This window comes from Schistocerca piceifrons, chromosome 2 (assembly GCF_021461385.2).
Source record: "Schistocerca piceifrons isolate TAMUIC-IGC-003096 chromosome 2, iqSchPice1.1, whole genome shotgun sequence".
In the NCBI taxonomy this organism is placed as follows: Eukaryota; Metazoa; Arthropoda; class Insecta; order Orthoptera; family Acrididae; genus Schistocerca; species Schistocerca piceifrons.
The window spans coordinates 781,944,567-781,962,118 of NC_060139.1; the positions used below are offsets into that span (position 1 = coordinate 781,944,567).

The following is a 17,552-nucleotide window of genomic DNA, read 5'->3' on the forward strand; positions in this document are numbered from 1 at the left end:
ATTTCCTGAAAACTGACGTGCTTAAAAATATATCTCTGGACCAATAATCACTTATTTTCTTTTTACCTTGAGCCATTGGAACACAAATAGCGGTAAAACAATACAGTTCGTCAAATGCAGTATTTTTTCACTTTGACATTCGAGAATGCACAGATTTTGGAGCTTTTGCCTTGATATATACATAAAATTTGTACGTCTCGTCTGCTATAAAAAGAATCAGGTCTTCTGAGAGGAATATCGTGAAAAACGCCAGAATTTACAGGGCTGAGGACTATTACATAGAGATTCTGTTGAAGCCTCACCACTGCTACCAACATCATAGAATTCTCACTCACAGTCGGTGCCTGTGAGTATTCAGGATCTCACCACCTGTGCAACCATTGTGACGTGACATTGCTCGTAGAACAGAAAAGCACAAAGTTAATACTGATAAAAACATACAAAGCAAAGTCTAAATCTGCAGCAGCAAACGTAGCTACACACTCGGTCTATGAACAAGAACTATGAAAATCTCTGGAAGAACAATGCAGAAATTTGGCTCTGTGTGCTACATACGAGATGTGAGTGGAAAGTTTTAAGAATGGACCCACTACTGCTTACTGGTTTGGTGGGCAGGTACACAGAGGGTGGGGAGTGAGTCATTGCCTTGTATTTGAATGCCCTCTGATGGGAAACTGCGTTTCCTTTATTCAGTTCGTTGTGGCTGCTGGCTGAGTGCGGGTCTGTTAGGGTTTGTTGCCAGATTCTGTCTACATGAAAATGGACGTAGTAACGGAGCATCGAGTTTGTGTGAAATTTTGTTTTAAAACCGAGAAATCAGCTTCTGAGACTTAGGAACTATTAAAAACAGCTTTTGGAGATAATTGTATGAGCCAGTCAAATGTTTTTGTCTGGTTGAATAGATTTAAAAATGGCCATGAATCATTTGAAGATGAACCACGGTCCGACCGTCCTGCCACCTCAAAAACGAATCGAAATATTGTGAAAGTTCGTGACTTAGTGCGCTCTGATAGTAGACTTACAATCAGGGAGATGGCTGATGATCTTAGTTTAAGTTTCTATACAGTTCAGTCCATTTTGACCGAAGATGTGAACATGCATTCCAAAAGTGTTGTCAAGTGACCAGAGGCAATACCAACTTGAAGTGTGCCAAGATCTGATTAATCGGACTAAAAATGACCTACATTTGTTGAATAGGGTAATTATAGGTGACGAATCGTGGGTATATGAATATGATCCTGAAAAGAAAGTGCAGTTTCACCACGACTGAAAAAAGCACTGCAAAGGTAGTCGAAGGTGTAGACAATGTTGGTGATTTTTTTTTCGATTCTATCAGTACTGTGCATCATGAATTTACCCACGAATATCAGGAATACTACAAATGCGTCCTTGAGCGTTTGCGCGAAAACGTGCTGAAGAAAAGTCCTGCATTGTGGAAAGACAGGAGTTGGATGTTAAACCGTGACAATGCTCCGGCTCTTCGCCATACTCTCCTGATTTGGCCCCTGCGGACTTCTACCTGTTTCCTAAACTGAAATTTTCACTGAAAGGGAAGCGATTTGACTCGATTGAAGACATCCAGGCAAATACGGAGAGTGTCCTAAACACACTTAAGGAAAAAAATTCCAGGAATGTTTCCAAAAGTAGGAACACCGTTGGAGTCGGTGTGTTCAGCCGATAGGGGACTTCTCTGAAGAAGATGCATCACAGTAGCATGTAAGTACTACCATTGTACAATTACAAGCCCATTCTTAAAACTTTCCAATCACTCCTCGTATCTAGAACATGCAGCTACCTGTGGCTGAACATGCTTACAATGCATGAAAGAGAGAGTTGACAGGACACACCTATAGCACTTCAGGAAAACCCAGAGGCTGCGCTTAAATGCGTCAACAGTACCTGGGGAGCTGCGAGGTATGATTAGTTAACTCGTCTATAGAAGAAAAAGGGTTGAATAAGATGAACTGTTAAAGTATTCTGTATCGAATTTGGGAGTTACACTGAAGAGCCGTAACACCATGACCACCTGCTTAATAGCTTGTCGTCCCTCTTTGGAACGAAATACATCATTGATTCAACGTATCAGCTATCCAAAAATTTGTTAGTTGGTTTGTGGAGGTATGTCGCATTAGATGTCTACGCAAAAGTCATGTAATTTGCAAAAATAACGGGATAACGGGCCGCTGATTTGCGTACGCAGTGATGGTGCCCGATAGCGACCCAGATGGGTTCCACAGGATTTACATCAGGCGAATTTGGTCAGCGAGACATCAACGAGAGTTCACTACGATGCTCCTCAAACCATTGTAGCAGAGTTCTGGCGCCGAGACACGGACAAGTACACTACTGAAAGATGACACAGCCATGGGGGAAACAATATGCATGGTTGTTCAAAGCTGTCAGCGTATCTTCGATTACTACCACAGGTCCCATACAGGTGCAGGCGAACATTTCCCATGGCATAATAGTGTTCCAACAAGCTTGCGTCCGTGGCACTCCGCACGTTTCTAGTCGCCGTTCACTTCGATAACGGCGTTTTTGGAGACGACCATCGACCTAGGGTACCAAAAATTTGATTCAACCAAAGAGTCGACACATTTCCACCCATAGTCGGACGAGTACCGATGGTCTCATGTCCATTGCAATAGTAATTGACGACGTCATTAGATCAATATGTGAACACATAGGAGTGGTCTGCTGTGGAACTCCAGATTCAACAATGTACGATGAACAGTGTGCTCCAGAACACTTGTGCGTGCTCCAGCACTGTACTCTCTCGGGAGAGATGCCACAGATCACTAAAATCCTACTTTAAAGAGCAGACAAGCCTCCGAATCGCACATTCTGTGAAGAGTCGTGCACGTCCAACCATTTAGTGCCTAGTGGTAGTTTCACTGTCGTTCTTCCTCTTTCCATAGATCCTCACGACGGTAGTGTGTGGACATTCGATCAGCTTCGCCATTTTCGAGGTACTCGTTCATAGGTTCTATGTAATAATAATCTGCCCTCGGTCAAAGTCGCTTATCTCAATGGATTTCTCCATTTGCAGCCCTTATCTTTGCTAGGGTGATTCCCCTCTGTGTTTGCTCTTCTTACGTACTTTTGTTACAATGTCACATGCCTGCAACTGCCACCAGGTGGCAGCCAACATCTTAGTGGGCAGTGGTCATAATGTTTTGGCTTTTCAATGTATGCTTTGTGCAAATTCACTAACAGACACTCTGACATGGTTGATTTCCTTTAGTAAAACCCACACTCCAACTGAGATTATAATGGCTTCGGAAGCCTTGTTAGTGCCTTTCTAAAAATCACTAGGCAAGTGTTTAAGAGCGTTTAAGTTGCCAGTACCAGAGTCTGCATATACTGCCAGCACTGCATTAATTTTCACCACTTGTAGAATTAAATGAGCTGCTGTGAAGCTACAAATCACCTGTTACTAATTACTCAATAACACAAGCCTAGTCACACATAAATCTTACCTATACCACATATAAAAGAAAAGTCATATACTTTCACCAAATAAATTAGCCATTATATGCTCATAACTGCAATGGCAAAACCTTTCATTACGAGAGGTCTTGAATGTAGAAAGTTAATATTATGTTTCTGTCAAAATACACACCTTATTGTGACCAGTTTTTTGTGTAGCTAAAGTGCCATAGTAGCATTATTTTTATCAACCTTTCATATACATCTCACTTGTATTTTAAAGAAAATGTTCTAATTCTTTTCTGAATAGATGTAAAAGAGAACAATACGTTTTTTAAGCAGGCTACAATTTATTTCACTTGATAAATATACAGTAGCTACATAATTTGCAGTTATCAACATTTTTAGGTGCCAAATGGACCTGCAGACACACTACTCTTATACGATTTTAACACTCTGCTGTGCTTGTTGATATAGGAATTGCGAATGCTTCTTATTTTAGCTTTTGCAATACTTAAATCACAACTCTGGACATTTTCCTATATACCATTTACTACTTCAAGCAATGCTTAATATCTGCCTTGTAGCACTCGTTTTCGTCTTTCAGTGAACAAGATCAGTCCTTGTATAGTTCAATAAACTGTATAATTATTGCTAACAGTCATTTTATAGATAATTTTAAGTACTGCAAAACATATAAATGCCCAAACTTCTAACATAAAAAACCAAATATTGCGATGCTGCTTCGCAATACCACAACAAGATGACAGTCGAATCATTCTAATTGTTGGTGGCGGAAAGAAAGAGGTATCATAAAGGTAAATAACTTTAACTTTTATGGAATAGCTAGAAGTGTAGCCACTCGAGTGTCGACACAGGGTTTTGTGTGTTTCTGCAAGCAAATTCATTAATGCCATTAAGTGGCGACCAAGTCATGTCAGTTCTGCTGCTTGTGGAAACATGGTTTTACCACATGACATCTTAAGATATGTCCTATAGCCTTGTCCCTTCTTCCAGTCAGTGTTTCCACATATTCCTTTCCTCATCGATTCAGCAGAGAACTTCCTAATTTCTTGTCTTACCAATCCACGTAATTTTCAGCATCCTCCTGTGACACCTCATATTGAACACTTTAATTCCTTTGCTATCCAACTTCTCGAAATGTCATGAGTCACTTCTACACAATGCTGGTCTCCAAATGTACTTAAGCTTTTTACCAATAGACTCCCTTTAATGAGGAATACTTTCTTTGCTTATAATACTCTGCCTCTTATATTCTCCTTGTTTCACTTCCCATGTATAACATCTAATATACTATTTGACGTTGTTGACTGCATTTGTACTAATGCATCTGAAACCCTTCTGTATAAATAGTAAACCCTTGAAGTCTCTGTAGGGATTGTTTTCTGGTCCTAACATTATATTCATGCTTTGCAGTTTCTTTAAGAAGAGAAAAATAGTGGTAATTAGTAAGGACATTAAAAATACAGTTTTCAGAATATGAAATTTTCGTCGAAGTCCATGAAACATGCTCTAGAAGTAACATAAGATAAGACTCTTATAACACAGTTGTGTATTCTGTAAATTGGGTTTCTCCACCATCCCCTCTTCTGGAGAAAAATAAAGCCCACACTGCCCAACAAGAAAAAGTTACCTGTATTGAAGAAGAAAAATACAAGCGCTTTGGACATTATTTGCTGTTCAGAAAGAAAATAAAACTTAATGAATAAGGCAAAGAAGTACCATGTATTTGTAAGTACATATTTTCTTGAGCAACAAAAACGTTAATATTTTGAAATGTTTGTATGACGTTATTCCTATTCTTTTACTTCTCAGCAATGTCAAAAATTATCATACAAACTTTTTCAGGACTATTGGCTATTAATTTTGCTTTTAACTTTAGTAAAGTCAGCTGTCATTAACAGTTCCTCAATTCTGATATTATATTCCGACTTTTGTATCACAAATGTTCCAAACATCATTTTAACATTATGTTGATCTTCTTTATAGAGTGTACACATCCCCATTAAATGGCGAGACTGCCTGCTGTTCCTTTCCGCTAACGTCCAGCATAAATCAACCTCATATTATCCTCAGCTGATATCAACAGGATGGCGCCACATGCCACACCTCTCAAGTGACCATGGCTGAGATCAAATCATTTGTCCTGGCAGAGTGATTTCGGAAGGACTGTGGCTCTTGAGGTCATCTAATTTACCAACACTTGACATTTTCCTCTGGGGTGGCCTAAAAGGCAAGGTCTACAGGAACAAACCACACAATTTCGAATATTTACGAGAGAACATCATCCACGAAATCCAGGGAGTGACCTCAGAGGTTCTGGCAGCAACATTTGAGAATCTGCAGCATTGTGTTCAACTGTGTTTACAAGTCGAGGTCACTTCCAGCACCTTTTGTGATTGACTTTAATTTCCTGATGAACACAGTATGACATGTTCATTTAATTTCATTTCCTAGTTTTTATGCAAAGCCTTTAAGTGTAATTCAAGCAAATGTTTGTTTGTGAAGCCTCTTTCGAGTCGGTCAATCTGTAGCCTTGAGAATTTCGAGTTTCCTAAAAAGGTTTCCAGTTGCAGATTGCGATAGTACCTAACGGTTACTGCTTGTGTAATTGCTCCTCTAAACAGCAGTCCATATGAGCAAACCAGTTGCATGTTTACCTGCAATTACTCGTTCTTTAGGTACAATACATGGGCTATGCATGGCTCTGTTTAAAAAGAATAGCTCGATATAGGCAGAGCATATCTGCTTTCATGCCCTGCAGTCAACTCGCTGCAAATAATAATCTGTAGCTGTGATCCTGCAGTCAAATATTCTATGCACTGGCTACAGTTGTGAGTTAATAAAACATAAGAAATATAATATAAAAGTTAAGTGAATAGTTTAGTAACAAAGGTTCTATTCTAATGTCTGTAATTGATGTGAATGAGAAAATTATGTTGGATAGTGTTTATTCAATAAAGATCATATCAAATAAACAGGAAGTGGTCCTATGATATTCAGTTAATACACAGATACTAAATACCCTTACCCAATGCAGTAGAGTTACATTGAGAGCCTTATGACAATGGTAACAATATACCCAGACTAAACAGTCATCAAAGATACATGAAAATTAACTCCATTTTGTGATCACAACAAGCGAAATACTGACCAGCTAGAAAATAGTTCAAAGTTCAACAAAATGATTCACAAATTAACTCACATACAAAGAATGGTGACTCATACTCTGTCTATCCTCAGTTCAGAAATACGGCAGTAGAAGTTAGAATCCGACTCTGGAGCACATTCAGACCTCTCGAAATATAAAGCCCTTCAAAACTATTGTAGTGGCATCCCACTACCCAGGATTAGCCATCTAAATCATTGAATCACAGCGTTACCATAGGCAGGTCTGCTCCCTTACAGCATTTGACATAAGTGGCCAGAATTGCTCCCTTGAGCTCTTGCCTCGAAAAGTCTCAGTCTCCACTTAACTCCTGTAGTGTTTCATTACTGGCTGAAGGCCATCCCCACCAAAAATACATATTTCCTAAGCTATACAAGCATGATTTGACTCATCATTACCACTTCCCAGACAAAACTAAAATATGAGAAGAATATTTAGTTAAATAAATATTATAAATATTCAGTCACACATTGATCATTCACAGTAATTACAAATAAGTAATAGTTCATAAATAAATAAGCTAGTATTCTTGTGCAAGTGCACTCATATTCAATGACAAAGAATCGTTGTTAAATATTGTTTAAACAATTATTTATGCCTTCTTGACATAAGTTTCTTTTGGTTCTCTTTTCAGTTGTGGTGTCTACTAACACATGCAGTTCGTGACATTTAAATTAACACAGTATTTTAGTAGTACTTGCAATCAACACACGAAAAAAGTTACTGGAAAAATAGTAAACAGTACATGAAATAAATGCACAATTATGAGTAAATATAAGGTACTGATGCAGTGTTCTTTCACTGTGTAAATGTGGAGAATACAATGTTCTGGCAAACATTTTCATTATAAGAAGTTACAAAAAACGTAATTAATCAAAAAATAAAACAGATGCAGATACATAGCTTTCAAAGGTGATAACTGTAGTACAGTGCTATCATCTGAGATACAATACGATGAAACTGCATGAAGCAATTAAAAGATGTTATTCAGTGGTTCATTGTGAAAATATTTATTCACCATACAATATCAACTTCTATTGTTCAAAAGGTATTGAAATTATTGTTGTGTCACTGGATGCAACTCATTTTTCTGGGATCGCTGATGTACTCAGATTTGCATTAAAATTTGATTGTAAATTATTAAAGACTCTCACAGGGCAGTAAGAAGTCATTTTTCAGCTTGTCTGACACGCCACCATTTCCTGGATCATTGTTTCCTGCACAAAGACGATGTGATTGATGTTGTTGTTGTTGTGGTCTTCAGTCCTGAGACTGGTTTGATGCAGCTCTCCATGCTACTCTATCCTGTGCAAGCTTTTTCATCTGCCAGTACCTACTGCAACCTACATCCTTCTGAATCTGCTTAGTGTATTCATCTCTTGGTCTCCCTCTACGATTTTTACCCTCCACGCTGCCCTCCAATACTAAATTGGTGATCCCTTGATGCCTCAGAACATGTCCTACCAACCGATCCCTTCTTCTGGTCAAGTTGTGCCACAAACTTCTCTTCTCCCCAATCCTATTCAATACTTCCTCATTAGTTATGTGATCTACCCATCTAATCTTCAGCATTCTTCTGTAGCACCACATTTCGAAAGCTTCTATTCTCTTCTTGTCCAAACTATTTATCGTCCATGTTTCACTTCCATACATGGCTACACTCCATACGAATACTTTCAGAAATGACTTCCTGACACTTAAATCAATACTGGATGTTAACAAATTTCTCTTCTTCAGAAACGCTTTCCTTGCCATTGCCAGCCTACATTTTATATCCTCCCTACTTCGACCATCATCAGTTATTTTGCTCCCCAAATAGCAAAACTCCTTTACTACTTTAAGTGCCTCATTTCCTAATCTAATTCCCTCAGCATCACCCGACTTAATTAGACTACATTCCATTATCCTTGTTTTGCTTTTGTTGATGTTCATCTTATATCCTCCTTTCAAGACACTGTCCATTCCATTCAACTGCTCTTCCAAGTCCTTTGCTGTCTCTGACAGAATTACAATGTCATCGGCGAACCTCAAAGTTTTTATTTCTTCTCCATGAATTTTAATACCTACTCCGAATTTTTCTTTTGTTTCCTTTACTGTTTGCTCAATATACAGATTGAACAACATCGGGGAGAGGCTGCAACCCTGTCTCACTCCCTTCCCAACCACTGCTTCCCTTTCATGTCCCTCGACTCTTATAACTGCCATTTGGTTTCTGTACAAATTGTAAATAGCCTTTCGCTCCCTGTATTTTACCCCTGCCACCTTTAGAATTTGAAAGAGAGTATTCCAGTCAACATTGTCAAAAGCTTTCTTTAAGTCTACAAATGCTAGAAACGTAGGTTTGCCTTTCCTTAATCTTTCTTCTAAGATAAGTCGTAAGGTCAGTATTGCCTCACGTGTTCCAGTGTTTCTACGGAATCCAAACTGATCTTCCCCGAAGTTGGCTTCTACTAGTTTTTCCATTCGTCTGTAAAGAATTCGTGTTAGTATGTTGCAGCTGTGACTTATTAGGCTGATAGTTCGGTAATTTTCACATCTGCCAACACCTGCTTTCTTTGGATTGGAATTATTATATTCTTCTTGAAGTCTGAGGAGCTGTCCAAATTCCCAGCATTTGGATTTTCGTATTTCCGGTCATGCTGCTTGTCTCTGCACCTGGCTGGATGGAACTGCTCGACTAGCCAGGCTGGCCATTGTGTATCTTGTGCCCTGGGCCCACTAGCATCCAACCATGCAACAAATTCATCTCTCCTCAGTACCAGCCCTCAGTGGACGAATAACTCGGCCACATACTCGTAATGTTAAAAGACCTATGGTGAACTCCACTCACATGACTCATATGTGTGCTTACAGTACTTTCCTAGCAAGGACCTGATTCTTCCAAAAAATAATGCCCCAATGGCGTGGAACTAAGCAATGACATGCTGATTTAACAGTATCCATATTTCTACTAGTGCAAACAACGTTTAAAGTAAAAGTTGCTTGACCAGCTCAGTTTACTATGGATACTGATCAATACAAATAGCTGATAGTTGAAAAGTTTTCACAGTCACCAGAAATTTTATTTCCACCCAGCAATAATGTCACTGCAAAATGCCAGCTATCTTTGTCCCATTAGCATACTTGCCGACAGGAAAATAAAATTTGTGAAATGTTTATCTGCATTGATGAATTAGAATCATCACCTACAGTCAACATGACCTGCCTCTATAAATATCACATGACCGCTAATATAGATATGTTAATGTTGCCAGATTTAGGTTAGAACTTCTGTAAAGTGGAAATTAAAAAGGAGGTTTAGCCACATTTATCATGAATCTTCATAATTATAAGAACAAAGATATTGATAAATTTTGCTTGGATCGGAATACAGAAGCATGCAAAGCAGAAGTAAAATGTGAAAACAAATCCTTTTCAGTAGTGTGTAATTTAGCACTTTAAATAAATTTTAAGCTGCTCACAAATCACTTGGAAGCTCTATTGCCTTATTCAACAATTAAAAAGGCAGTTATTGCTCATGATTTTAAATTACATTTCCTAAAAACTCTTACACTAAAAATTTCCTGTTGTGAGCAACATTATCATTCAGTCTGATTGCTACTATAAACTTTCAAGCTAGGGTAACTAATTTCTAATTTCGTTATGGAAAGGTCTAATGAACAAAATTATATGAAGAAATTAGCTGTAAACAGTTGTAAGGGCAGTTTATGATAAACATAGTTAGTGCATGCAAAACTGGTAAGTGATATGCTTCGTTATTGTTAATTGGTAGTTTTGTGATAAACTGAGAATGGCAGCTCTGTCTCTAATTTCAGATTCCTACTAATGGCGCCTTTATCAAAACATGTACAGTGAATAGTGATAAGTGTCAGAAACGTAGCTACCACTAATAGTAACGTATGCAGTGTTCATGGCAGGAAAATGCTTTTCAGGAAGTATTCTTTTGAATCTGAGAATGATGTGGATAACTATGACTCAGATACCAATCCTGAATATGTTCCTAAATGCAAATGCAATTCAAAAGTTGTTGCTAAGGTAAATGTGAATATTTATTGAAGCAAGCAAACAATATTAAGTTTCATCCCTTACCATATTTCATCTAAATTTACATCACTGAGTGAAGGTAGAAATGTTAAGGGCCATCCTTAACATTATGCCACAGTGAGGTGCTTGCTGAAATTAATTTTATATTGTGCTGAATCATAGATCAATTTTTGAGGTTGTTGTACATCATTATTGGAAAAATTGTTAGTCTAAATCTTAATATCAAAAACTGAAACAATTTGAGCCTTTTACATTTGTATTTTTGAGGGCTTTTACATTAATGTTTCAAGTAAGTGGAGGTAAGTATGTTAAGCCATATAAAGAGCACTCACTTAGCAAGTAAACAATATTAAGTACAGTTTTTAAGAAAAGAATTTTTAGCTGCAAATTATCATTTTAAAAACATAATTACTGGAAGTATATTTGAAAACAGTTACCTGTATGAACAAAAAATTACATTGCATCTGCTTGAAATATTTTATTTATGTTATTTTATTGATATCTTACTGTGCTCTCTCTCAAAACAACAAATTTTCGCTTACCATTGTTTACAGCAAGGTCTTCCTACTAAATATCATGATTGTCCAAAATATGTGGAGTTAAGCCTCGGTATAACAACAGAGAGAAGTAAATACCATCAAACTTATATACCAGGAAACCAGTCATCAGTAACATTACTAGATGCTATACAAGCCACATATATTTTGTTTTCAGATGACAAATATTGCAATCAATAGCAAACCAAGCATAATTTTTAAAAGCTGAGTTAATGAAATTTGTATGGACATAATAAATGATTCCTAGCCAATTCCATCTCATTTAACTTCGAAAAGACACACTGTATGCAACCTGGAACTTTATGAAAGGTTTAGCATATGCCAACAATATTGATACCAGGTCAACAGATGTGGTTGATAGTGTTAAATTCTTTGGATTATAGCTCTATAATAAATTCAAGTACGAGAAGCATACCACAGAAGTGATGAAGCATCTGGACAAATCTTTATTTACAGTGCGGATGTGATCAGACACTGGCAAAATAAAAATAAAATCACTTGAATATGTTGCCTATTTTCTTTTTATTTTCAGTGCGGATGTGATCAGACACTGGCAAAATAAAAATAAAATCACTTGAATATGTTGCCTATTTTCTTTTCAGAATGTAAGAAGAGACCAAAAGAGTGTAATTCGAATTCCTTGTGGTGTGAATTCATGAGCATTCTGCAGAGACCTGCTCAAGGAAATGGAGGATACTAACTATTGCTACCCGACGTATTTATTCCTTAATGGACTTTGTCATATAAAGATTTAAAGTTTCCTTTTTGGTCAGGAGTATCCAATTTTAATAACTTATCAACATCCATAAAAAGTTATGCTATTTATAAAATTCTATTCAATAAAAGCTTAAATGATTTATTGGTGGACAACTCTATCTATAGCAATGAAGAATTTCTTAGTAGAACGGATTGATATCGTTATACCGGTACATTATTAGTTTCAAATGACACTTTTTTTTCAAATATGTACCAGTATTACGTATTCTTGTTTCATAACTTGTTCTACATGCTTAAATCGATGGAACAAAATGTGCAGTTAATCTAATCAGTATTTACACCTGTGTATTTTATGTGTCTGTAACACAGGCGGCCGATCTCCAACATTGCTATTAACTGGCTATCCAGTTTTTCTTACGCTTCTTCTGCCTCTTTACGAACTGTTCGAAACAAATCTTTTCATTGGAACAAGATGCAAAAATTTTGAGTCTACTTACTATATGTGACGCGCAAGAATACAAATACAGTAAACTTCAGTTACCTACATTGTTAATAATAATAATTATTATTATTAATAATAACAATTTGAAGTCTTCCATATTGAGTTTGAGATGGGAGTAACGTTCTTAACGCTCACAGACATCAGTCCCATTCTATATGAATCGAGGTTGACGTCTGCCTTAGCGAAACCGACTGTACATGACGTAAAATTTTCAAATGAAAGTCGGACACCTGGCGGGAATGTGTGACACTTAGTCATGTGAAGACATCTCTGTCCACACTGACGTGGTGGTTAAATATCTCTGACTGATACTATATTTGTGCTGACTCGGAAAGTGAAGTCTTAGTCACTTTGTGCGCTGCGGCTGTTGGTGAATTGAGTTGAACTTGTTAAGCTACCGTGTTACCCGTGTATTGATTCAAAGTTCAGTATGAGTCTCCAGTGGACAATAATTGCTGCCTTTCTATATGCAGAAATTGCTGTTGTGCTTCTGTTGGTGTTGCCTGTTGCTTCACCGCAAAGATGGCAAAAAATTTTCAAGTCAAGATTCTTAAAAAGCCTCACAAGCCAGGCACAAATCTATTTCGTTGTGTTGCTGGCAGTGCTGGTTCTCTTCTTTCTCGACGCCATACGTGAAATGAAGAAGTATTCCAGTCCAGATGAATCTACGCACCAGCATCTTGATGCCGAAATGCAGGTGAATATGCGCCTTTTCAGAGCTCAGAGGAATTTTTACATATCAGGATTTGCTCTGTTCTTGTCACTGGTAATTCGGCGACTTGTGTGCTTAATGTCAATGCAAGCAACGTTGTTGGCACAAAGTGAAGCTGCTATGCAACAAGCGAGATCAGCAACTACTACAGCTCAGAGTCTCATGGCACAGAATCAGACAAGCGCGGCACAGAACGACACGAACGAAGCCCATGACAAGGAGGTGACAGAGCTGAAAAAGAAGCTTGCGAAGCTGGAGAGCGATCTAGAACGCGAGAAGAAAGATAAGGAGGCCATTAAAGCTCAAGCACAGTCTGTTAGCACAGAATATGATCGTCTAAATGAAGAATTTCGTAAGATGCAAGCCAAGGTAGACGTTGCTTCTGGTGAGCCGAAGAAAGATGCTTAACTTAACGTGTTTTTGTGTTGTGCACACACAGCATTGAATATTTGTTGTATATACTGCTATTCTTTATGTTTGAGAGAGATTTTAGTATGTTATGGCAGATTTTCATCTAAAATGCAAATTTTCCTCCACTTTGATTTCATGGTTTCAGTGTTAACCAGAAAAAAAAATCATTCTATTGTGTTGACGTTTCCTATTCATCAAACATTGTGTAGTCATGTGCTGCCAGTACTTTGCATTAAAGTACAAGGAAGGTGTACAATTTGGTTACGTGGTGAGCTCTGTGCTACATAATTTTGCTTGTAGGTCTTTCTTGTAAAAAGAATAGCAGTAAAATGGAGACTGACTATATTCTCTCTCTCCCCTCCCCCCCCCCTTTTTTCCTCTTCCATCTCTCCCACTATTCCTTCTGTTTTTGTCCATTTATTTAATTTCGTTATGTGGTAAACACTGTAGAGCCTTTTTCAGACTCTCATTAATCTCAGATTCAAACGAGTATTGAACATATAAATTGTTGTTCTGTAATTAGACTGATATCTTTTAAGATAGTTGCCAGCATGGATTTCATAATTAGGTTGTTTTGATTTCATGATGCATTTAATATAACACATTTATGCATTTCATAAAGTTAATATAAAATGGCAGCTATGAAAGTATTTTGGCTTCATAACTGAGCTGTTAGGATATTTCTAACTCCTGTGCAAGTTAAATGGCTGTGTCAATATTATTGGGTTTAAGATTTGATACATTTAGATGACCTGTTTGTCCTATTATGTGGAATTTCAAAAAGTATAATTGTAGCTGTATCCTATTTGAGAGTACAGCATGCCAGTGATATGAAATCTGTGAGACTTTCATGTAATAGAAAGTTTTCAGCTTCATGTTTTATTCATATAAAAGTTAATTTAGGTGACTGAATATTACCAGTTATTTGAATTTAAGAAAAATTCTTGGTCAGTATGCAGTTGATTCTATGAAAGTTTTTACCTGTATAATGATGTATTTTTTCTTCTTTTAAAAATATAAGCAATCTGCACTGTTACATAAAGTGGTTTGGTTACATCCACTAACTAATGATAATTTCTTTGTACTGAAATATTATTTGAAGTAAAAACTCTCAATTTCATAAAAATTCTTTCATTTTGCCTGTTTCCCAGTTCTTTCTCCTCTTAGTGTGTGTGTGTGTGTGTGTGTGCGCTACTTCAAACTGGCATTTTAGCTTTGCCAAGTCTCGACCACATAAACTGGTCTGTAACCATAGCAAAGATTTTAAGGGGGAGTTTAACTGTCATACTCTAGCCAAGGAAAACATATTCCATAATAGGTTCTCTTTAAGATGTGAAGTTGTGTCCTAATGTGCAGTAACATTATCATATCACGTGAGGCAGCTGCAGCTGAATTCTTTTGTGGGCAAGTCCAAGTAAAAAGTGCAGGCAAATTTAGTTTGAGATAAATGTCAACAGGTGCATTTGTAAGGGGAAATGCTAGAGTGGTGATTGTTTGCTGCCCTATCTAATGTTGTAATTAAGATGCAGTTCCCCGCCCCCCCCCCCCCCCCTTCTGCTCAGTCAGACCTAAAGCTGTGTTTTTTCTAAAAGGAGTAATCTGGTTGCTTTAAGGGGTAAGTAAAATTTGGTATACCTTGTAACTTGTTTTGTGGAATTGTAAGTTGCAAAGTTAACATGTTTGCTGTGCCCAGGTATGGCTACAACAGTTGATTTCCCTGTGGGGGGAAAAATCAAATTAGTTTATATTAGATCTGCTGGAAGGGGATGGAAAAAAATAGATAAGAGATACACACTAAGAGAATCAAAAGCAGTATTGTCCAGAAATTACTGTTCATTTCATACTGGAATATTTGATTTGTGAAAAACATTGTTATGAATGCTGATGTTAACATTTAAGACTGCTGAAAGTGTAATCTGAGTTCAGTAAAGTGAGAGAGAAATTATGGTCCACCTACTATCAATTTGCCTGACTACTTGTCTCTCATACATTTTATTTTGTCATAATTCTTCCATTCTAGTCTGTTCTTTGAGCCACTTACTGAAGAGCTATCAGTTTTTAGTAGTTTTTGCATTAGAAGCCCATTTCGTACTGTCAATAGCCAGCACTAGAGGCAAACAGTACATCATTTTTCTCAGCAAAATAAATAAAGATGGTTCAGATATGCTCACTCAACACAGAATTATTTAATTTTTACAGTTTCAGGATCTGGAAACCTATTTTGGGGCTGTTTTGCCCGATCCTTTTTCAACTCTGAATTTCCCTCTGCCTGGAAGCTGTAGCTTTAATGTATGTTGATTGAGGCAATATTTTGTCTCCCAAGGGCTGTCGGTGTAGATTTTGTTGACACAGTCAAAAGTTATCTCAAAATTTTTGACAATCACATTACTTGCGGGTCTATTCCATAATTTTGTTCACTGGTTGCAAATGGTCCATTTCTAAAGGCAGTTGGTTTCTGTGCCTGACTGAGATTTCAGATTTTTTTACCATCTTGATGGCTTCTTTCTTTTGAAATAGAATAATTATGGCTTTGTTACAGCTATGGTGAATTGTCTTCGTATGCAAACATTTTATAAACAATTTTGCATGCTTCTGTTTTGTAACTTTAATCTTAGCCAGTGAAACATGATCTCCTGGCACATCCGCTTTCTTTGTACCTTGAATGATTTTATTAACATCTGGAATCATTCTTTTTTTTTCAATTAATTATCTATGTTTCCAGTACATATCAAGCTGTAAAAAAGTTTTTAATAACTGCAAATGGATAAGCTTCCACAGCCAATGTGAGCTTGAATCTTTCTTAATATTTGGTGGCATCATTTCATTAGAAATAAAACTATATAACCAATGTTTTGAACATCTTTGCATCAGTCATCTTCAGGGTGACTTCATTCGTTGATGAGTATTGCTACAAAGATTGTGAAAACATAGCTTTTGTTGCTGTTTTTGATGTTACAAAATTACAGTATCTTAGATTGTATTCAAATTTAAAGAAATCTTGCATGCTTGTACAGTTTTCTCCCTGTTAGTCACTGTGCCATCTGTAATCTTATCTATCCAACATGTTTCCGTTTTGTCTTATTCATAATTCTACTGTTTTTAGTTTCTCTTATATTTGTATAGCATCTGTTCATATCCTCACGAAGATATTTACTGGCACTTTGTTTATTAATTTAGCCTAATCTGTCATGTCCATAGTGGTGCTTGTCTGAAACTCTCATCCTCTTCAATACTGCCTTCTTCCATTTGAGATTTTATTTTACTTTTGCCATACTTGCATAATTTTTTGCTGTCTGTGTAAGTTCTTGTGTTAAAGAACTTCTCCTTTGGCCTCACAAAATTCAAGGACTTAAAATTCCTGTTTGTTGCATGGCAAATATTGTTCATTGCTTGACAAGTAGCAGTGTATTGTAAACAAGGATACATTGTTACAGATATAGGCAAATATTTTCTTTGAAAAATACCAGTGTAATAAAGTACATGTCAAGCTAACAATAGAAAATAAACATCAGCTAATTAATTTAACTGTGGAGGCAGCAGCTTTTTTCAAAGTACTTGTTTTCCTTCTAATTCACTTAGCTGCTATTAGCAACTGTAAGCATAAATAGCACTACACAGCACAATGATATTTTAAATTGGTTTACGGATGATGTTTCTATGATTTGCTTGTGTTTTGTCGAGCTATAGCTTAATTTGTTCCATGTAATTGAAGGTTCTCCTTGATGAAATCAACAGAATATGGGGAAAACTTGCTTCACAAGACGCTAGTTGATAAGTACTCTTCTTATGTCGCAATTACAAAATGTCCAGAGTGGCAAGAGGCTATGGCATCTTGTCTTGATAATACAAGGAAGGATATGCTGCTTTGTCCGAGCCTGGCAATTCAACTTAGATGGATGCAAGGGATCTGTATAAGTGAGAGCCTCTTTAGGGTAGAGGTTAGTGTCACTGATTGCTCGTGTGAACATCCAAGGTTCAGTCCCCAGTGAT

At 37.1% G+C, this 17,552-nt stretch overlaps 1 protein-coding gene across 1 annotated transcript; it reads left to right on the forward strand.

Moving 5' to 3' along the window:
• Positions 1–12,724: 12,724 nt before the first annotated feature.
• LOC124776324 (B-cell receptor-associated protein 31) lies at positions 12,725–13,806 on the forward strand. The gene has a single exon (XM_047251262.1). It carries the CDS (start codon positions 12,870–12,872, stop codon positions 13,557–13,559), a length of 690 nt encoding a protein of 229 aa, XP_047107218.1. The 5' UTR covers positions 12,725–12,869; the 3' UTR covers positions 13,560–13,806.
• The last annotated feature ends 3,746 nt before the right edge of the window (positions 13,807–17,552 follow it).